The 22,469-nt window shown below is 35.6% G+C and overlaps 2 protein-coding genes across 7 annotated transcripts in view; one reads left to right on the forward strand and one right to left on the reverse strand.

Annotated features, from left to right (window-relative positions):
• Positions 1–15,193, forward strand: part of LOC132701472 (lambda-crystallin homolog) — a 16,902-nt gene extending 1,709 nt beyond the window's left edge. For 2 of the 5 annotated variants that reach the window (XM_060669415.1, XM_060669413.1), the window contains exons 2-5: positions 57–181; positions 236–423; positions 473–839; positions 1,763–3,489. In XM_060669415.1, the coding sequence (XP_060525398.1) occupies positions 147–181; positions 236–423; positions 473–839; positions 1,763–2,123 (951 nt within the window). In that variant the 5' untranslated portion in view covers positions 57–146 and the 3' untranslated portion in view covers positions 2,124–3,489. Of the gene's footprint in view, positions 1–56; positions 182–235; positions 424–472; positions 840–1,762; positions 3,490–6,589; positions 7,026–8,230; positions 8,549–8,896; positions 9,106–10,525; positions 10,670–10,727; positions 10,938–11,149; positions 11,402–13,737; positions 13,993–14,053 lie in introns of those variants that run through there. The other 3 variants (XM_060669411.1, XM_060669412.1, XR_009618778.1) reach the window with 3 other exon arrangements.
• Positions 4,136–22,469, reverse strand: part of LOC132701466 (centrosomal protein of 290 kDa-like) — a 26,526-nt gene continuing 8,192 nt past the window's right edge. Inside the window, exons 11-22 of one of the 2 annotated variants that reach the window (XM_060669404.1) lie at positions 22,062–22,293; positions 21,442–21,999; positions 19,749–19,921; positions 16,712–16,921; positions 16,432–16,645; positions 16,006–16,196; positions 15,677–15,949; positions 15,202–15,466; positions 6,416–6,582; positions 6,167–6,365; positions 4,566–4,820; positions 4,136–4,512 (exon numbers count right to left, since the gene is read on the reverse strand). In XM_060669404.1, coding sequence (XP_060525387.1) covers positions 4,420–4,512; positions 4,566–4,820; positions 6,167–6,365; positions 6,416–6,582; positions 15,202–15,466; positions 15,677–15,949; positions 16,006–16,196; positions 16,432–16,645; positions 16,712–16,921; positions 19,749–19,921; positions 21,442–21,999; positions 22,062–22,293 — 2,830 coding nt within the window. In that variant the 3' untranslated portion in view covers positions 4,136–4,419. Of the gene's footprint in view, positions 4,513–4,565; positions 4,821–6,166; positions 6,366–6,415; positions 6,583–15,201; positions 15,467–15,676; positions 15,950–16,005; positions 16,197–16,431; positions 16,646–16,711; positions 16,922–19,748; positions 19,922–21,429; positions 22,000–22,061; positions 22,294–22,469 lie in introns of both variants that reach the window. The other variant, XM_060669403.1, reaches the window with a different exon arrangement.

Below are 22,469 nucleotides of genomic sequence, written 5' to 3' on the forward strand. Positions count from 1 at the left end.
GCAACCTTTCGAAAGGCTATCGCCATACCACTTTAGTGGTTCAACAATATTTTTAGAATCCAAAGATAACATTCTATTGTAACAAAATTATCAGTATTTGTTAGAGCCCAGATGTGTGTTACGCTTTGCCTTGCTTGATCCCGAAGATGTGTTCGCAAAAGAAGGTTGGCATAATCGGCAGGTAATGTTAATAATAATGAGATTCAAACACAACTGGAAATTTTCATACTTCTAGCGGCCTTATCGGCAGGTCTTGGGCGATGTTGTTTGCAGGCGCCCAATACAACGTTTATTTATACGATATCGATGAGCAGCAAATCGAAGTTGCTTTGGCGGATATCGGTCAGCAATTGAAATTGTTAGAAGGTAACGGACTTTTGAGAGGTTCGTTAAACGCCAACGACCAGTATGCACTAATAAAAGGTAAGGACTATGAGACAAAAATGTGGAAACCACACGCCCGTTGTTGCAGGAACGACACAGTTAAAAGAAGCCGTTGAAGATGCCGTTTTAATACAGGAATGCGTTCCGGAAAATCTAGAATTAAAAAGGAAGGTGTGGAAAGGGATAGACGACATCGCTAACCCTAACAGTATTCTCTCGAGTTCCACCTCCGCTTTGCTACCCTCCACATTCACAGATCATTTAAAACATAGAAAGAATGCCATAGTGTCCCACCCCGTGAACCCCCCGTACTACGTGCCGCTGGTTGAGTTGGTACCCGCTCCGTGGACAGATCCAGATGTCGTTAAACAAACCCGCAGGATCATGGAAGATATCGGACAAACGCCCGTATCTCTATCTAAAGAAATTGTGGGATTTGGAGTGAACAGGCTTCAGTGAGTTTATCGATAGCGTTTATTAATTATTTTGACCTTCGTATTTCACGTCCTCGGATTTTGAGGGTTGCAAGGGAATAACCTGGTCCCCCTTTTTGCCATTTTCGAACCGAAAAATTTGAATTAGGCTCATTTCTCTTTGGAAGGCCTCTTTTAAGAATTCTTTTTTCAATGCTCTTCTAGTGATTTTTGCCGCTGCTGACGAATAAATCAGGTAGCTGGAAAGATATTGACCTGAATTTTCATTGAATTGTTCACTCTCGGATTACCTTATCCCGAGTTTTTTGTACAACGCCTTGTGAAGCATATCCTTTTTTTGCACAAACGAATCTTACGTTTGTCAAAAATGCAGAATGTGTGACACAGTCATTGTTGCTCTAATAGCAACGTTCAGAATTTTTTTACTTAGAACTTTAATATTCTCTTGCTTATGTTTACTATTTTCCGTAATTGTACACATAACATGCGCGTTTTCCCTCTACAGAGTGTTGTGATTTTGTAGGGAAAAGTTATCCAAGAGACAGGACAAGTCGATATTTCCGACACATCCATCATATTCTAAACGCAAATGCCATTTTACTACGATGCGTACAAATTTTGGGATTTTTGGGCTCAATTCGGTTACTTGCTGTTGGTGATTTTCCCGGTTATAGTGTTTTGTTTGTAAATATTAATTAAACAGTTATTCCAAATGCTTTTGCGCTATTTAGTGTGTGGGATAAACAGTTACGATCATCCCTCAGTTGCGGTTACATGGGTTTTCACACCTATTGTAGAAGCGTAGGACGGGATTGACTGAACAATATAATGGAAAATCCTCTCTAACGCCACAAGCATGTGAACCAAATCATTTTAAATGTTTGCTTATGTTGTCTTTGGGAAAAATATCAAATTAACAAATGCGGATTCTCATTCTATTTTAGGTACGCTTTGCTAAACGAAGCCATAAACTTGGTATCGGAAGGCATTTTCGATGTCCACGACATAGACAAAGTAATGTCAGACGGGTTGGGAATGAGATACGCCTTTCTTGGAGTTCTCGAAACGACACACCTAAATGCCGAAGGTTTCGTAAGTTACTGCGAACGGTACGGGAAGATGATCGAGGGTATCAGCAGAGATTACAAGCCAGCTCCAAAATACGAAGGCAATATCGTACGCCAAGTGGCGGACCAGTTGGAGAAGTCGACGCCATTGGAAAGACTACAGGAGAAACGCAATTTTAGAGATCTGGGTTTGAGCAAACTCAGTTTGTTGAAGAAGCAAATGTCTAAATTATTTTAAGCACTATATAAAGAATGTAGAATGTTTTGGGATGTTGATTTCTCACTGCCAAAAGATAACATTTTGCTTTTAGGTTAGTTAATATTTTTCGCATTATCTCTGTGTTTTCCAATTTTAACTCTTATAGCTTTAATTATACTACTAAAATAACTTGTGGAATTCATAAATGAGCTCAATACTGGGTCAACTTTGAAGAAATTTCTTGTACACAGAACATTTTTTCAAGTTTTTTTAAATTTTGGAGAAAGGACGTCCTTGCTCCACTGTAAAGTAGATAAATGAAGTTTGTTTAATAAGAAATTAAAATTTTCTACTCCCTTCAGTGAAATACATAATTACACACCGATCTAGCGTGCGGGAAGCGTCACTTTACCACGTCAGTTTCGTTTCCCACGAATCCGAGCCATTTCGGACATTTCCGCGATTTTACCGCACGGGTTTGGGATCGATCGGATGTTTTCGGAACTATTTCTCCTTCCCTCTTACTGGACGGCTTGAATTAGAACGTTTGCCAATTCTGACGATCACATCAATGAATGTATTCCTGTTGTTTTGAAAAAATGTACCCAAAATCTAACGGTCCTAAAAAAAGTATATTATGCAACACATTTGGTAAAACTCGTTTATTAAATACTCGTTCTGTTCGTGCCAAATAAACTCCGGACTCAAATGCCGTTTGCCGCACTTGTTTCATAATATTATACTATTTTACTTTAATTTTCCCAATACGTCTCGGCCTCATTGAGTTAGACTTATTTTCAGGATATATCATAGGTATAGTATATTGTGTGTGGTAAACGGCATTTTGAGTCACCAGTTTAATAAACAACGAAGACTTTTTCTACGTATTTGGGTACATTTTTGCAAATGTACAAAATACAATCACTGGCATGACCGTCAGAATTGACAAACGTCAAAATTCAAGCCGTGCGGTAAAATCTCTGAAAACATCCGATTAGTAAAGTGACGTTTTCAAAATTATATTTAATAACAATTGTAGAAAAGTTTTCCTGGCAAACTTTTGTCGAGTTATTAAGCATCAATTAAAGTTAAAAAAAATGATTAAACATTTTCTTGTTAATATCGAATTTCCTTCTTGACTTCTTTATATTGTTACTTTTTGAAAACAAAAATACATACAATAACAACAAATAATTCTTGGTCAAAAAATGGGCTCGATGGTTAGGTTAGTTCACGCTCACCTGTATGAGTTTTCGATCGCTGACAGGGTCGAGCCTAGCCGGCTCGTCGCAATACCTGGAAAGGGTCTCCCATTTTTGATGGCTTTACGGCGTATCTCCCTTATTAAAAAAGCTAACGTATATGCGGCTTCCTTAACCCAAAGCTGTTTTTTTATGAAATAAAAGGTGGCACAAACAGAAATATCATAGCTATTTTTGCATTTTTAGACGGTCTTTGTACTTTGGTACTTTCGGCGTTAACTTATCGAAAAGGTGAAAACTGGGTTGGATAGGTTTTTTTTACGTAGGAACCAGTGACCTGTTCAGTTTTCTCCTAAAACTGGAACTAAGTATATGTTTTTCTTATGGATTTTCTACTACTACTGTAATACTTTTTACAATACTTCTGGATTCCTCCTGCGTCGGTTTTTGTTGAGTCAAACCGGATGGTGATGTGACAATCTATAAGCAACCTAACAATCTTAACCGCGACGGAGGTCTTTACCTGTCACCAATATGGGAATCAGTCATCCGAGACGGCATTTATGCTCCTCATTTAGCTTCGCCCCCCTCAATCAATATAAAAGCAGTACACAGTAAAATGAGAGCCAGTTTCAGTGAAGCTCTGAAGAAGCCAACAGGATGATTGGCGAAACGTTAGCAAGGTTGACTCAACAAAAAGCGACGCAGGAGGAATCCAGCATCACAATCAGCAACACGCTAGCTTTATTAAAACCATCAAAAATAGGACTGTGCACCAAGAAGGACACCTTTTATTTTACCAATGAATTTTTCTGTTTCCAATTAATATTACGAATAAGGAATATGAATACAAAACGATTGAAGTTATCAATTAACAGGGTGTTTCAAAAAACTTTCTGCCGCGTTAAACTTTTTTTTTTTTAAACAAAAAATTAAATATATTCTCGTAAGGCCCGCTATATCAATTTAGAGTGGTGAGAGATATACCTACCGCCTTTGATTGCAATATTTAAAATGACTATATTGGTATATTCATGATGTATATATTTATAAAATAATATTCTTACATAATTATTGTGCATGCAAATTCACTTATTAAGGCATTGCAATTTCATCAAGCAAACGCCATTTATTTATGTGTCGCTACTTAATTCAGACTCCTCTTGTACGGGACTGGGATAACCGCCTCCGATTCTATGCTCCCTTTCGTTTTTCAAAGTGGTTATCTGAAATATCGCGTTATAAGATTGGGCAAAACATTTTTGCTCACATCACTCACCTCTTGCACAAGCAGCTTCTCCTTGGCCGCCGCTCGTTGTAACAGGCCCTTAACTCTTTCCAGCAGTTCGTTTTTGCTGTCCAGATCAGCCCTTAATCGTTCGATTTCGTTGTTCGACGTTATAGGCTTGTCATCAACCTGTAATTTCGCATTGCAAGATGCCAGTTGAGATTCTAACGATTTAATCGTTTCAAGGCTCCGATTGTACTGCTCTCGCAGCCTTTGATGGTCTCGCTTTAGCTTATCGGGATAACACTAAAAAAAAAACTTACTCACTAAATTACCCTAAATTACTGTGATACATATTGAGTGAAATAGTTTTGGAATTCATATATAGCACCCAAAAAAAATCTAAAAGTTTGGCAGACGATGCAATGCTGCCAGCACTCTCAAAAAAGCTTTTAATTGATTTGAACTTGTAATTAATTGAATAATTAATAATATAATAAAACAGTAATTACATAATGACAAGATTGCAATTAATAAAATAAATTTAAAGTATTGCAAATTGTTTTTTGTTAAGTTTTCGGTACGCAACTATATATATTTACGAAAAGCTTACTTTTATAAATCAAAATAAAAAATAATCAAGAGTACGTTAAAAAAACTATGGTCTTATAAAAGAGACTCAAAAAGTTTAATGAAAAAGAGTTATTAGGTTGTCGATAAGTAATCAAACAGAAGAGAAACATATCTAAGAACAGTACATAATTGCGAAAACTGTAAGTGTGGAGAAGTTAATTTTAGTTTATAATAAAACAAAAATAAAACCTCCATTTATTCCGTTTTATTATTTAAATTACTATATACAAAAATTTGTTTGGTAACCATCAAGCATATAGAGTTTTCTGTTCAGCAGTTTTCTTCACACTTACAGCAATCATTCATGTTTTTTTTTTCTTAATTTTGGGCAGAAGGCGTTTTGTAACTCTGATCCTTAAGTGTGTCGCACAAACTTCTTCCTTCGAAAATAAGGGTTTCTCCAAAGTACTCGTTTTGATTACAGTAATGGCGTTTTAATTTCGATACAATTGCAAAAAAGAGAGATATTAAAATTTGGATGATACATCTATGATTTTATGCCTTTGATTTTTTTTTAAATACCATAGCTGGACTAATTGTCATAGAAACAATTTGTCTATGGGAAGACTAAAGAATAAAGACTAATAAAAATTATATAATTCACTTTCGCTAATTACAAGATGATCAACGATTCACATCAAAATTACAGTGTCCATTAAACATTCAAAGGTTTCTTTAGTCACTTTACTGTCGTTTTTCTGCCAGAACAATGTTCGTGTGCATCGTCTGACCTCACGTATTACATTAAATTGACTATCAAAAAAGAGCGACATACAACTTTTCATCACATTGACGGGTTTCGTAGTAAGCCGCTCTGAAAATACAGTAATTTGCTCTAAGCTCTAATTATGAATTATAAATTAATATAATCAATAAAAATTAATAGAATTGAAATGTCAAATCAGAACCCTGTATGGGGCCAAAATTATAGAAGAGCCATCGATGTAAAGCTGTATAAATCTTAAGCTCTTGACTTTTTCTGGGGTCAGGACTATTGTAAAAAATCTTATGATACTCACGTCGTTAAGGGGTCTTTTCCCGCTAAGCAATCGCTTATTTTCAGCTTGCAATTTCTCCACGACCCTCTTCAGTATGAAAACGGTCCTTTCCAGTTGCGACACGGTTTTGTTTTCTTTGGGCGTGGAATCATTCTGCCGATCGTCACGTTTCGCTTCCAATTCTGTTTTCGATTTTTCCGACTTCAACAGTTCGATGTAGCTTAAAAAAAAGACGGTGGTGCTTTCTTCTCGTACCTCTTCTCCTCTTACCTCTCGAGATACTGTATTTGTTCCTGCAAATGGGGGGTTTCCTTACTGTATTTTTCCAAATCCATTTTCAGTTCCAAGTTTTCGGCTTCCAAACACAAATTACTTTTCTGCATATTCGACAGCGCCTTCTGTAAACGTTCGAGTTCGTCTCTGACTTGCACGGACCCCTAAAAACAATAGTTCCTTCTCTCAATGGATACCTTAGATCAAAATGAAGCTAAGTCAAAAATAAAATTTAATTAAAATTTTTAATGGCTAGTTCGACACCTTATAAATAACCTGCCTCGATAAGTCAATAAATTTTTCCTGCTTTTGCGGCTATCACCCTGTATAACATCGAGCACCACGCATCGACGGAGAAACAAGATTTTAACGGAGTTGTATAGTCGCTAGAAGAACGGTATTCGGATAAGAGTGAAATTCGTGATATTTGGGTCAAAACGAGTTCTTCGTCTAAATAAGCGCCGGTACTCAGCTGTTTAGTAAAAGAAACTCGTATTTCGATTTTTCTTAACGAGAAGGCAAACAAAGTTTTATTTATGTGAGTTTATGGTGCTTAATAACATAGAGAAGAAAGCAAACAATCACAAATTACTTTCAGAAGTACTCGGTAAGCTTGTTTAGTGTAATTTTTAATTCTCGTTTATATTTGCTCAGAAATTCGTCTATATTAGTAATTGTACCCAGAACTGGAGTGCTTACTTGTTTCCAAAATGTTTTCATTTCTTTACATTTTAAACGTTCTTGTTAGAGTTTGATATACTAAAAATAAAGTACTTTTTAATACTTGATGCTAGCTTAAATTATGAGAAAAAAATGAATATTTTTCAAATTTTCTTGATGATTCCCATAATTTTCACTTCATTCAATTTTCATTTATCTATGAAACTAAATTCAGAAAGACATCGAATTCCAACCAAATACTTTCACTTATTTTAGAAAATACCAAAAATAAAGTGCTTCTCAAAACGTTTGAATACGTATTGTTATTAATATTATTACTGACGCATTTTTTTAAATTTAATTTCGTTTAAAGTTAACTTTGCTGACGTCTAAAGCATTAAATTCCTGTTACTTTACTGATTATTATTACTGGAGTAGAAACTTCTACGTTTTGCAAATTTATTATCTATTTATTTCTACAATGCAGCTTCCTATGACTATCAATCGCTTACAGGGTGCTTTAGCTAAGAATCCATGTTCCCCTTTATCCCCGTGTGAAGGGTTTCCACTTTTCTATAGACACAAATCAGCTTTACACATTTAAATATAACCTCCTGTGCATGATTTTGGAAATAAGTTACTTACGAGTTTGATAAACGCCGTTTTAGTCATGCTTAATACATTAGGGAATGGAGAAATTCTAAACTTTTTCTACGATAATTAGTTTTTGGATACATTATGGCAAAATAGCAAGTGCAAGTATATAATTGATGAGTATTTTAGAGTAGGGAACAGAAAGAATACTTTCTGTAAAATATGTTAGACCGTCTCTCGCTGGTTCGGATATAGTAGCCGTTGATAAAAACATATCTAGTAAATGCCTTCTTAAATTGATGTAATAATTTTTATTAGTTACAAAATTTTTATTATCGATTTACTTAGAAAGTAATTTAAAAAAAGTTAATAGAGAATATCTTTAAAGGAACAATTGAAATCGGTAACGATATAGATACCATTTAACAAAATATTATTTTCTTATATTATTATTTTTTTATATTTTATTTATTATTTTAACCCCGTCCACTCCCGTGCAAATGTCAGCTATAAACGTTTAATCTTGGTCGTAGTCGGATTATGCACTATTTTTTTCAGGAGTGAAAATGTTGATGACACTTATATTAGTCTTCGTCTTTGGTGGAATCTATGCGTACTTTAGTCGTTCGTACCGCTACTGGCAAAAACGGGGAGTCCCTCAGTTGGAACCGTGTTTTCCATTCGGCGACATGGGAACCGTGATTTTCAGGAGGCAAAACATGGGAGACAAAATAAAAGAAATCTACGATAATTGCAGAGCAAGAGGGCACGACTACGTCGGCCTGTACTTCTTCAGTCGGAAAGCGTTTCTACCTCTGGATCCCGGGCTTATTAAAAACATTTTAAGCAAGGATTTTCAACATTTTTTCGACAGAGGTGGGTATCTGGGATTGGAGAGGCGTGAACCCAATGGCATTACCTGCGAAGGAGACAGACACATCATTGATGAAGGGTCTAAATGGCGGTCAGATTAACTACATACTTTGGCGAAATTTGTTAAGCCTCAAGGAAATATTACTTGACATCAAAATGAGGCATCAAAATGTCAAACCATGTGCTCAAAAATTCACATCTGCTAGGCTGAAGCTTATAAATTTAAACTCTCTATAGCGATATATTTTTTTTAAATAATGCGTTTAGAATTGATATTGATACCTAACTATCAAGCGTTGTCTGGTCTTCTTAGGAGATATAACGTTATTACTTAGACCGATATGTTTCCAGGAATATATTATGACGAAGAAAATGACCCATTGAGCGCTCATTTGTTTTCATTGGCTGGCCCCAAGTGGAAAACACTAAGGGCTAAGCTGACACCTGCGTATTCGTCTGGAAAGCTGAAATTTATGTTTGGCACAATTCTTAAATGCGGCCTGGAAATGAAAGACGTATTGGAAGAATTCGCCAACAGAGACGGAGAAATTGAAATAAAGGTGAAAGAAAGAAGTTTCTTTTATGTTGGTTGCCGATTTCAGCGAAACACCAACAACAACCAATTTTAGGATTATGTAATCCGCAATTTCTGCGTTTTCATTATTTATTCTGCTCATTAAACGAGTTATCACCGTATCAGCAATCAACGAAATACGTGACTACGTTCTATTTTACTTTTCTGACACTGAATTAGGAATATACGATGCCATAAGAAAGGACACCCTATAAAAATAAATACGCAATCTCAAAGCTTCGTGTTTTAATTACAAATTTTAAGGTGAATTTGGACTTATAAACTGGAAATTTTCAATTTTTTTGCTTTAACTTGAAATTTTAAAGTTGTATTATTGTCATTTGTCAAATTATTTATATGGAATGGTCCATTTTCATTAACAAAATTAAGAGAATTTTTACTTCCTCCCACTTACTTGCACTGGTAGATTCTATAACGAGCTAAGTAATTGCATAAGTAATATATTTGACATAAGTTACAATACACCACCAAAAGCTAAATCGCACATAACATATAATATATATGTTCTAAAAAACAACTATCAATAATCTGTTAGCTTTATCTAGAACAGATACAAAAAACGTAACCTTACTTTTTTGTAATTTAATTCTTTTTTTCTATGGTTAGCCGTTTCAAAAATAGCAACCCTCGAGACAATTTTACACTAAAAACGACAGTTTTTTAAAAAAATTGTGGTTATAAGTTATTTATAGATAAAAGACGAAACCTTAAAGGAAAATGTTTAGCAAGAATTTAGATTTATAAGTCGAAATTGTGTGTGTGCCGTAACAGAAATCTTTTTCCCAAATTTGTTTGTTTTATTAGTTATAATCTATTAATATCACCTTATAAGGTTATATATAGTCTATTAATATCACCTTATAACGTTATTCGGCTACTTTGGATTAAAAAAAATATATTTAATAGAAATGCAGATTTTTGTTACGGCACACACACAATTTTAACGTATAAATCTAAATTTTTACTCAAAATTTTACTTTAAGATTTAGTGTTATCTCTAAATCTGCACAAAAAAGTAAGATTACGCTTTTTTATGGATTTTGCCATTAATTTTAGATTTTTAAAAATTTTGTATTTTGTTCTAGATAAAGATAACAGATGTTAATTTTTTTTTTTTTGGTTAAAAAATGTATTCGTCTCCTTACCATGATTTTGATCTGCTTAAAATGAAGCTCACAGCTATAAAGACGTGGATTAAAAATAGAAGTACGCTCACATTCAATTTTTACTTAACAAACTAAATCTAGGGACCAAAATACCTATAATGATTTTTAACAAAAGGCCAAAATATGAAATGCTTGTAAAATGAACTTTTCTCACGATACTCACAAAAGCAACATTGTGTGTGCCATGCACATGAAAATTTTTATATTTTTCTTCCTAAGGAAATTTTGGCCCGTTACAGTACAGACGTCATAGGATGCTGCGCGTTCGGACTAGAATGTAACTGCTTGCGCAGCAAGGACGCCGAGTTTAGAGCTATGGGCAAAAGGGCATTTACGCAGACCGTTGGAGATCTTCTCAAAATGGTGCGGTCGGGCTAAGGGATTCAGAGAATTTCGTATACTTGTCTTTTTCTTTCTTTAGATAATTATCAGAAGCTTTCCGGCCTTGGCTAAGGTGCTCCATATCGGCGTGTTCTCTGCAACGGTGACGTCATTCTTTCAGGGAGTCGTGCGAGAAACAATAGAATACCGCGAGAGGAACAACGTCATAAGAAAAGATTTTATGCAATTATTGATCCAATTGAAAAACAACGGAAGAATCGACGATGACGGCCAACGAGAAAGCCAAGGCGTAAGTTGTCAACCATTGGCGTATTCAGCCTGAAAGTGTCAGAAAATCTTAGGCTAGTTCCATCTTGTCTGTCTGCTTTTTCAAAGATATTTCATATACAAAAAATTTCGTCTATTGCAAGATGAATATTAATAACTGTAACCTCCACCTAAGTTCTGAGTTGTGTTGTTAATCAACTTCAAATACATTTTGTTAAGCACTATTTAAAGCAGTCGTTTAGGTAAATTCTGGAACGGAAAATAAGCTGACTGTCGATGAAGCTGCCGCACAGGCCTTTATATTCTTTCTGGCTGGTTTCGAAACAACTTCTACGACGACTAGTTTTGCGCTGTTCGAAATGGCACGTGACGATCGGATACAGAAAAAGGCGCGCAAAGAGCTATTCAGAGTGCTGAAGGAACACGATCAGACGTTGGATTATGAGGCAGTCAGTGAACTCCGATATTTGGATACCATTTTGTATGGTAAGTTAGGTTAGCTAATTTGGAAGGATGTGTTCAGATCAGCTCAGGCTTTAACTTCGCTACCTCAAAAAGTATAAATTGAGAACCAATTACCTATTCCCGCGATAGGATGTATTTTATAGCGCGCAGGGGATAAAAGCGGTTCCAGTAGGTATTATTATGTGACCAACACATAAATAAAATGTTAGAATACAGGATCGAAATTTCTAGTATGTTTATAAGGTCATATTAATAAATTATGTGATTGTGAAATATAGTCTGTCAATAATTCGATCCCTTAGACATGAGCAAACAATATACTCAACAAGAAAATAAATTTAAGTGCGAATGCCCATTTTTCGAAATTCAAAAGTGGGCCTCATTTTTTAATTTTTAATGCCAAATTGCTGATTTACTATGTTAGAATCTTGCATCGTCAGTTTTTATTAATTAATTAATTTTTAATAAACATGTTTTATCATTTGTTATGAATTTAACTCATAGTACAAAAAAGTCTTATTTACACATTTTCATTAGTCCGAACCTCTTTAATTCAGAATTGGTAATACGAGTAATATTATTTTTTAATTTTTATATAGAAGGTGTAGAAAATATGAATAAAAAAGTTTTCCTCATTGAAACAATACATAGAAATAATTTTTTTGAGAAAAAATATTTTTTTACTCTCACCAGTTGCGTCGAGATGCGCATGATACTGAAATTGGAAATAGCGATTTATTATTTAGTAAAAATGACAGTTTAATTTTGTGTTATCGTGCGAGGGGTTTCCAATGGAAAAAATAAAAATAATTCATGTGCAAATCGCAAAAATCATCAAATACATCTGAAATGGTCTGTATGAACTTGTAAATAACACTTTTATTCAATAAAGTGCACTCTGCCAAAATAATCCAATCGATTTTAGATTGACACAAAGTAATTCAAAATAACAAAAAAAAAAAAAAATATATATATATATATATATATATATATATATATATATATATATATATATATATATTCTCACGTATTGATTCACGGATGGAAAAATGTGATAACACTATATTCCGGGATATCATCCGTTCGCTCGTTGAACTCCGACTGGAATCCTGCATCCGACTGGAATCCTGCAAATCTTGCATCCGACTGGAATCCTGCAGACGTTTCGCCAAAATCTCACTTGGCATCTTCAATGCTCGCGCTCCGAAAACACTTCGAACACGAGTGTTCGAAGTGTTTTCGGAGCGCGAGCATTGAAGATGCCAAGTGAGATTTTGGCGAAACGTCTGCAGGATTCCAGTCGGATGCAAGATTTGCAGGATTCCAGTCGGATGCAGGATTCCAGTCGGAGTTCAACGAGCGAACGGATGATATCCCGGAATATAGTGTTATCATATATATATATATATATATATATATATATATATATATATATATATATATATATATATATATATATATATATATATATATATATATATATATATATATATATATATATATATATATATATCTATATATATCAAGGATCAATGTTTATTTTTGAAAAAAACAGTGGCGTACCGTGGTTCAAGTGGTTCATCCGAAAACAAGTGCTGTGGGGAACACCAAATTGCAAAAAATATATATTTCAACTGTCTACATATAAAAAATAAAGCAACTGCGGACCTACATTGATATCAACTTTTTCTCTTTAAGTCATTCAAAGAATCGCATAATTGAGGATTGTCATATTATTAGTATAGAAGGTACAGTGTCACTATAATTGTTGATCCGCTCCGCTTACTAAAAATTAAAGAGTCTGATTGAAATAAAAAAATTTTTATTTATATATCTTCTGGATTTCTATAGCCCTAAAGAATTTAATTTAATTTTCTCAAAAAAGTGTTTTTTCGTATTGTGGACACCTATGAAATTTCAAAAAAATTCTTGAACTTTCTAACTAGATTAAAATCTACCGTAAAGCATTTAATTTAATTTGCTGAAAAAAAGTGTTTTTTCGTATTGTGAACACCTAGACACAATTTCAAAAAATTCTAAAGCGGTTTCAATGAAAATTAGATAAAAATAAAGCGATTGTGGATCTATGTTGATATAAACTTTCTTCTTAAAATCATCAAATCAAGGCAGCACATTCTTAACGATCAGCACAGTATTAACAAATACTTTCTATAAAAGTTGCAGTGTAATTATAATTGTGGAATCGGCTCAACTCTCCGGTTACTAAACGTTAAAGAATCTGATTGAGATGAACCTCCTTTTTATCCATTAAAATCGAGCCGCCAATTTTGAAAATCATTATCTCCGAAAAACGAAAGGTACATATGGTTGAATAACGGGTTATATTTTGGGAACAGAAACGATGAGGAAATATCCACCGGCTCCGGTCTTTTTGCGAAAGTGTACAGAGAGGTACCCGATCCCAAAGTCCGATGGCGCTTTCATCGAAAAGGGCCAGTCGGTGCTCATACCTTGCTACGGTCTACACAGGGACCCCGTTTATTTTCCGGATCCAGAGGTTTTCGACCCTGATCGATTTAGTGACGAGAACAAGTCCAAAATTTATGATGGAACTTACATTCCGTTCGGTGCTGGACCTCGAAACTGTATAGGCAAGTGCTAAAAGTTTACGTCAATGCATTCAACTGTCATTCAGTTCTGTTCGTCCTGCAGGTATGCGTTTTGCAATGATACAAGCCAAGATCGCCCTAGCCCTGACTTTGAGACATTTTGACTTTACGCTTAGCGAGCGGACAAAATTACCGCTAAAAATGGAGACGAAGGGCATCATTCTAGCACCGATCGGTGGCCTTTGGCTGAACTTATCACGTAGATTCTAGTTTAGCACTAGTGTTGTCAAATTGAATCAAGCGCCTCAGAAGAAGATAATTTTGTATTCAAAATAAAGGAAAAAATATTAAAAATGAAATTTATAATAAGTATTAATATAATAAACTATATTTAATTAAAATTAGAAAGGCAAGACAAATATTCACCAATGTGTGGCACGCAAACGCATGCAGACACCTTTCAGCAGTATTACCTCCCATTCTGATCTAATCTTTAACCTTACTTAAACTTTCTAAATCCACCACAGGCGTAAGTGTGGGAATGTCCCTATAAGATGCGATCTCATGGATGGTCTGTTCTCTGTAGCGAGGGGAGAAGATTTTTGAAACGTCATAGCTTGAGAATGTATGAACGTTCTTGAAAATTGCGTTTATCAGAAGTTGGTTTTTAAAGTTATATTTAAAATTTTCCTATATTGTCCCTGGTGAGATATGGGGTTGCAAACCGCTATTGCTGGAGTAATTCTAAGTATTTTTCAAAAAAATATTTTCTATTATACAGTCAGGATCTGGATACTTTCATAGGAGCAATCCTGCAACTTCTTCGAAGAAGTAGCTTTATTTACAAATGGGATACTGTATATTATAGAATTTTCCTCTTCGCTATACTGTTTTGATTATTTTTAAAAATTTTCCTGTAACTCTCTTTAGCTTCGTAGTCTTCTAGACATTTATCAACTCTTCATTAAGATAAACAGTTTTCTATCAATCAATGTTTCAACTGAGTTTGGTTTTTTAACGTCCAACTTGATTTAAACGAAATCTTGATTATTGAGAGTTTTTAAGATATTTTGATGTAATAAACATTGGCTATGCTATAAACAAACATATTTTAGCGAAATTTTATACAATCCTCCAAAATTGCTCTATTTTAACTACAAAGTCCATTTCAAATCCTCCCTTTATTCACCATGGAGTTCAATATTTGTTGATTGGACCCCGTATAATACCGTGTTGTCTCGTTGAACTTACCTTAGCACTGAGCTCTAACACGGCAATCTTCCGCTCTTGACTCTCGAGCTTTTCCTGCAACATGGCGGCGCCCAATCCTCCGGAATGATGCTGCTGCATCTCCAGCTTGGTGACCAGAATTTCCACTTCGTTGGAGAGTCTGGCGTTTTCCAGTCTCAACGTTTCAAACTCTTGACAGTCCGCCGCGTGTGCATTGGCGCTTTTTAGCGCTTTCACTCTATTTTCCAGATTCATCTTTTCCCTTTCCAGACGTTCGATTAGCAATCTATTTCACAAACATATTTAACTGAACCTTTGGCGTTCAAATGATCCAATTGTAATTTTTATTGGCTATCAAAAAGCCATTAAACCAACAAATCCTGGATTTAAATTTTGTTAGTTTTTTGTGTTTTGATTGTTGTAGCCTTATTAAAATATAGAAGACGTAAAAATTGGTGGAATTTGTTTTTTTAATGAAGTCCAAGAAATAATATACCTAAATCCGTTACAAGTCTGTCTCAGTTTTTCGATTTCTTCCTCGCGCTCTTTTAGCTTCATTTTAAGCTTCTCGCAGTTCTCTTGCCAGTATTTCTGCTTCTTCCATTTCTCGAAATCGTCGCCCGCCATGAGCTTATGCTTCTCGTTAATCGCAACCTGCTCTTCCAGCTTCCGGTTGAGTCCTTCCACTTCGTCCTCCAGCCCAGATATTCTCTTCTGCAATTGTTCCTTGACCGACCGTTCCAGACGTCCTTTTGATAAAAAATTTGGTCTAAAATTGTAAGTTGTTAATAAACTCTGGAATATGCGATCCAGCGACTATCGTACCTTTTCAGCAACTGATTTTTTAACTCCCTTATTTCGTTCTTTAAAACTTGTTCTTTGCTTAATTGCTGTTCCGCTCTCCTTTTCAGTATTTCGTTTTCTTTTATCAAGAGCTGCGTGTCCTTTTTATCCGGATCGGTAATTAAATTCGGCGGCTCCGAGAGCGAACCATCAGAGTACTTAACCTTGTCACTCTAAAAATGCTTGTCTGATCAGTTTGGTTTGATCGATCAAATAAAAAACAGATTAAATTTTGGTTACATTTATAAACAAAGAAATGACATGTTAAACGCCCACGGTAACCGTTGTCATATTTAAAATATATTGACATATATTACCAATTAACAAAATTTTTTATCCAGTTTTGCTCTTCTCTCTTGGTGAAATAATGACAAAAACCGTTCTTCTCAGTTAATTCAGAAAACTCACCTTCAGCTGTCGAACCTGCTCAGTTAATTGAGCAATCTTCTCCTCTTTTTCCCTGACGAGTTTTAAAATATCAGGGTCGATAAGCACCGACGAAGACCCCTGCTCCTTCTGCAGTCTTACTCTCCGCCTGCCAGAACTTTCGTCCACGATTTCCCTCAATTTCTCCCCATCTTCCATGTACGCTTGCAACTCTTTCTTGTGCTGATCGTCAAGGCTGACAATCAAAACCGAACATCAATAATAATTGTCCAATAAACTCAAGATCATCGTGTTACATTACTTTTTGCGAAGCTCTTCCATAGCGGTCAATCGTTCTGCTGCGAGTACCCTCCAGCGGGCCACTTCCTGCTGGCTTGACTGGAACCTGGCTTCAAGGCCGGCCGTCTCAGTGTGTAATTCCGCAAGGTGCTGTTCCAACGCGTGTACCTGCGCCACATACTTCTCGATCATCGTCGCTTTCTGCTTGGAAAGCGCGGACGATTCCTCTAGACTGGAAGCGATCAAAAAACAGAGTGTACAGAGAGTACAGTACACATCTTCTTATGTCAAGAGATACAAAATTTTTGACCACCGCTTCTGGCGCTCGAATTTTATGAAAAATATTATGATAAATTTTATGAAATGATGTGTAACTTTTTATTTAACAAAAAAAACATGGCCTAAATAACTTTTTATACGGAAAATGTCAGGCATGAAATTAAAATTTTCTTATATTTCATCTGGAAAAGCCAACATTATTTAATGCTGTACTATTTTCTCTAATAATGTTATAAAGTTGGTTTAAAAATTACCTTCATATCGCAATCTAAAATTTCGAAAGCACTTTGTACTGCAGCTTCTACGTACTAGAGATATAAAAGTCCTGCCGATAATGAAGCTACTATAAAAAAATAAAAAGGCCCATTCGACGTGAGCATGCACGAGATTAAAGATCTCGTTTTAACCAATGACCTTACTGCTTAAACAACCAATATGACAGCTGACAGATCGTCAATAAGTTTGAAAGAGTCATTTTCACGGCAGTATTATATGAAAATATTCCAGATCACACTAAATCTTCAGGCAAAAAGGAGTTACGTATGTGGGTATCCCTGTTTAGAATGAAAATGGTCCATCTCTACGAAAATATCATAGCCACCTGAGGCGTATCAATTTTTGCCGTAGTAGGGCAACTACTCGTATATTATCTAGTCTATAAGATTTTCCCATAGACTGAAATTCAAGGGAGTTAATTCATTATCTCAACTAAAACTAACAATTCGTGCTTGTACGGTGGTGCGACAGCTTGTTGGAAATAATTTAATGTGTAAAAATATTCCGAATATTTTCGTTTGATATCAGTAACTTGTAAACGGCACATCTATTTTATAAAATAAAAGTTACGCAGCATTGTTTAATTTGCAGAATTTTTACAAGCGTCTATTAGCGTGCAAACGTTTGCAGATATGCCCAGAAGTCGTAATTTTTTTATTTCTTTAAATAATAACTTTTTTAGCCCATCCTCTACTTGGTGAGTATCTCATTATTGGTCTATTGGCATACCTTATTTCGGAAATTAAAGGCGATTTAAATTACCCTAAATATATAACCATAATATCGTCGCTGTTATTCCGTAGGTGCTTATCACGAATTTTGGTGAAAATGAGTCATACCCATTATTCATATTCCATTCTATGGAACTACAATAATACTACAACAATAAGGTCTATCTTGAATTAATAAAAATATTTTTACGTAAAGACCAAAATTGCGCGTCTTGCTAGCCCAATCGCATCATAGGCCCTTATGTTATAATATTTCTGTATGAGGTGGATAGTAAATTTTACTTAGGAACTGGAAATTATTAATTGTTATAATTTTATGTAAGGACAGAAATTCATTCATTGTTTAAAGGTTGTATACTGGAGCGTGTCGATTAGTGAAATTAGCTGGAAAACTCTTGTCTATACAAGTCGGTAAGTAGGAATATTGTATTGATATTTAGTAGCGCTATAACATTATGCCACTTCGGATGTCCTCATTTAAAATAGATGTTCCTATTCAGTGGGATGATAAAACTATTAATGTTGTGGATACAGACAGTTTAAAAACTATTAGAAATGCAAAATTCAAGATTGGCGCTCGGGTGAAAATGTTTTTTGAAAACCTATGGTATTACGGAAAAATAACAATGGTTGAAACGTCACCAACCATCGAGTATTCTTCCGATGCATCGCATAACGATAATCTAGCCGATAAGCATTTTGGTGAAAAGTGTTTGCGTGACCACAGTGTTCTTGAAAGTTAAACCACTAGTAACACTCAATTAGCGGAGTTTACTAACGTAATACGCGGTGCCAAAATGTTTGTTCAACAAGTTTAGGAGTAAGTGAATCGGACGAACCCCATCATAATGTAAATCACCACTGCGATCCAACATACCGACAAATTTATGAAGCACTGCACCGAATTGTGATGCGCATTTAAAAATAGATAATGACGACGACAAATAAAACTAGTTGCAGAAAACCAAAACACTTAAAAAATTGCAATGTGAGAAGAAAAAACCGGAGGACTTCTTAGTTGAAGCATCACCAATGGAACATCATGAAAAGAAATCTTGGGTAAATAAGAAGAAACTTGCAAAATCCTTTGGGGATAGAGGCAAAAAATATTGTTCTGGAGATACCAAGAAAATAGTTCCGATACGTTAGTGAAGAACTAAGATACAAAATATTGTAGCGAGAGTTTATTACGCTTTTTATAGAACAAAAAAATGGAAGTGAATCGAGCCGTGTTCATACGAACTTCTTTTATCTTTCTTTAGGGAGCAAAAGAGTTCAAGTTTGTCGTAAAATGTTTGTAAATAATATTCTGGTGTGTTGGACGAAGAAAAACGAGGTGGTCGTAATGAATCAGCGGCGGACAATGATAAAATTTTAAGGAACATTGTTAGCAACATATATTCCCCATATGGAATCCCATTACTGTCGACAAAATAGTTCCCAGGAGTACGCAGACTTGTCAATAAATAAAAGGTATCAAATGTTTCTTAATTTTGGAACCAAACGCACAGATCTAAGAAGGATCAGCGTAAGTTAGGTCGAACCCAAAATTATTCTACATTGACCTACCTACATTGCTTTTAAGAAATAAAGTAAAATAAGCTAATAGCACCTGCGATACAGCAAAAATAAGCACTCTAGTTTACTTTAAACCATTCTCCTGAAAAGTTATTAAAATTGAGGTAGGCCCTTTGGTGATAACAAAGTGGATATAGTAAATGCCACAGAACAAAGAAGGAAGGCCAAAATTTCAATGGTTTTAGTGGATCTTACCCTTTGCATTTTTGTTTTTCTTGTAGAAGAGCTTTTTGCAACACCTGCAGCTCGTGTTGCAAATTGGCAGCGGCCAGACTATGCTTGTCCCTATCCTCTTTTAGAAGCGTTTGGTACATCATTATTTCAATATCTTTCTGGGCCACATTATCTTGCAATGACCTTAAGCTCGACTAAGAATGCAAAATTAGGTTAATACATGGGAGACAAGTTTTAAGAAACCGGTCAGTTGGCACAATTTAGTCAGACCAGTGATTCCCAAAGTGATCTATATCGAACCCCAGTGGTTTATGACAACCCGAAAGGGGTGTAGCGAAAAAAAAAATTTGAAGGTCCATGAAATTAAAATGGGGGTACACGATAGCGAATCTCAACATACACTGATATTATCTATTTACTTGCATTATACAATGTTATAATATGAAGGCCTTATGTATACAAGTACCTATAAAGTAAAAAAAAATATTATATGTGTTTATAAAATTGTGTAAGTGGTAGGATGTAGGCCTTCACATGGTGGTTGTAATAAATATTGTACTTGTAAAAATAATATAACAGTATCATCTTGTTACTAACATACGCGCAGTAAAACTTCTTGTCAATTTTTGTCTCCGAGCTTCGCGAACTTGCACCGAGTTGTTCAATTCGTCACTCTATAAGTACGAATGCGAGACGAACGATTATTTACGCCATTGTGTGAAGAAAATGACGATCACTTCCATCAATTACTTCTTCACAATGAAGTACGCTGGCTGTCGAAAACAGACATCACGTGTTTAAGAAATTTATTTACAAAATTTAATATTGTCAATTAGCAGTTACAGGTCTAATCCTAATTAAAGCAAAGTCCATCTTATCAGCGTTTCTTGTCAGAGTTAAACTAATGATGCAAAATATTAGACTAGGCGAACTTTCCCAGTTAGCCAATTAGTCACAGACGGGAAAACGACGTTTCAACCTACGTTCAACATTTAAAGGCCCTAGATTTGAGGATGTTTTGACTATGGTAATACCACCGTGGAGAATTAACCCATATAATGACATGGAAGAAACGAATGTCATAATCCAAGAAGCAGTGATTGAATTAAGTACAAACAAAGAACTTAAAGTTCAGTTTAAAAACGGATATCAGCAATTTTAGCTACAAAAAAAACTTGTCCCGTATTATGGAATATAGCGGAAAAAATTATAATTTCCTTTCCATCGTCGTACCTAATGGAAAAGGGGTTTAACGGTGTTACCAACTCGAAAAAGAGAAACAGACTGGACATAATTAGCTGAGGAGATTTAAGACTAACCTTACCAAATTGACGCCAAATGTGATAATTTATCATTAAAGCGTCAGGTTCATCCAACCCACTAAAAACATTTACTCATTGCTTGTTTGTATAAAACTTAACATGTGTTTTTACTTTAAGTTTTTAATACTAAACTTTACTACAGTTACTAATTAACAAAAAACATGCCAAGGGGTCTACGACACAAAACAGATTGGGAACCACTGAGTTAGACCATCCAAACCAAACCATTCAAGGTTTATAAAATATGTTAGGACACCCAAAAGAAGGAGAGATGGGGAACTTGAATTTTTATAAATATTCGGAAAGTTGATCAAAACATTGTAAAAAAGTGGCGTGCTTTTAACCTGTCTCTCCAAATGTACTCCACATGGTTTAGTTACCTTCAACATTACCGTCTCTTCCTTGTAATTCGTCGATCCGATGGAAGCGCCATCCCCGGCGCCGCTTTGACTCTTAACTTCCCCCTCTCTGAACTCTTGGAGACGCTTCTCCATCGAGGACACCTGCATCTGTTTCTCTTCGATTTGCCGCTCCAGAGAGGCTCTGGACAAGTCCCGATCCGCGATGCTCCTATTCAACTGAGATATAATCATTTCCTTTTGCGCGCATCCCGACTGTAGATTCGCGATTTGTGCTCTGAGATCGTTCACCAGGAGCATCTGATCGGCTTCGCTACGTGGCGCCACGTCGAAGCTCGCTTGGCTTTCCACGTTCCTCATTATCTTCACCGCGCAAGGCGTTGGGTTGACCGATTCTTGACAAACGATGCTCCTTGTGAGCTTGACCGACCTGGGGCGTTTAGCGCTGGTGAAGGCAATGTCAGAGTTTTTGTACGACACCAGCAGTTCCTCTTCCAGTTTGGCGATTTGGCGATCTTGGATGCCGATCCTTTCCGTCAGGTAACCGATCTGTTCGTCCTTGAATTCGCATTGGCGGCTCAGCTGGAACTCCTACGATCAAAGGTATCTTTATTTTGTCTCCTTTAACGTAGCCGCTCTTATACCACTCTTACCATATTCTCGTCAGTAATTTTCTCCGTCGTTTTTCCTTCAAGTCGAGTTTCGAATTTGTGCTTCAGGATGGCATTTTCCGACTCTAGTTCTTTGACTTTCAGTAAGCGCAAGAATGTTTCGTGTTTCTGGGCGTTGACGGTTCGTAGCGTTTCTAGAAACGCTTCGTCTACGCACAGAGGAGTGCTACCGAAATATTGAGCTTTCTTTTTGAGCAGCAGATCTTGTAGTATCCTTAAAGAAACACCAAATGGCGTCCTATTACCAGTAGTAAAATGTTTTAGTATATTATAATATATTTGAAAATAAGTTATGGTAAGTTGCCTAGCTAAATTTCCAGTTGAATGAACCTAAAGTGCTTAACTGCGTTTTGTGAAAACTACACATGTAAAATATTGGTAAGGTAATAT

This window comes from Cylas formicarius, unplaced genomic scaffold (genome assembly GCF_029955315.1).
Source record: "Cylas formicarius isolate icCylForm1 unplaced genomic scaffold, icCylForm1.1 PGA_scaffold_4__25_contigs__length_36172078, whole genome shotgun sequence".
Taxonomy (NCBI): Eukaryota; Metazoa; Arthropoda; class Insecta; order Coleoptera; family Brentidae; genus Cylas; species Cylas formicarius.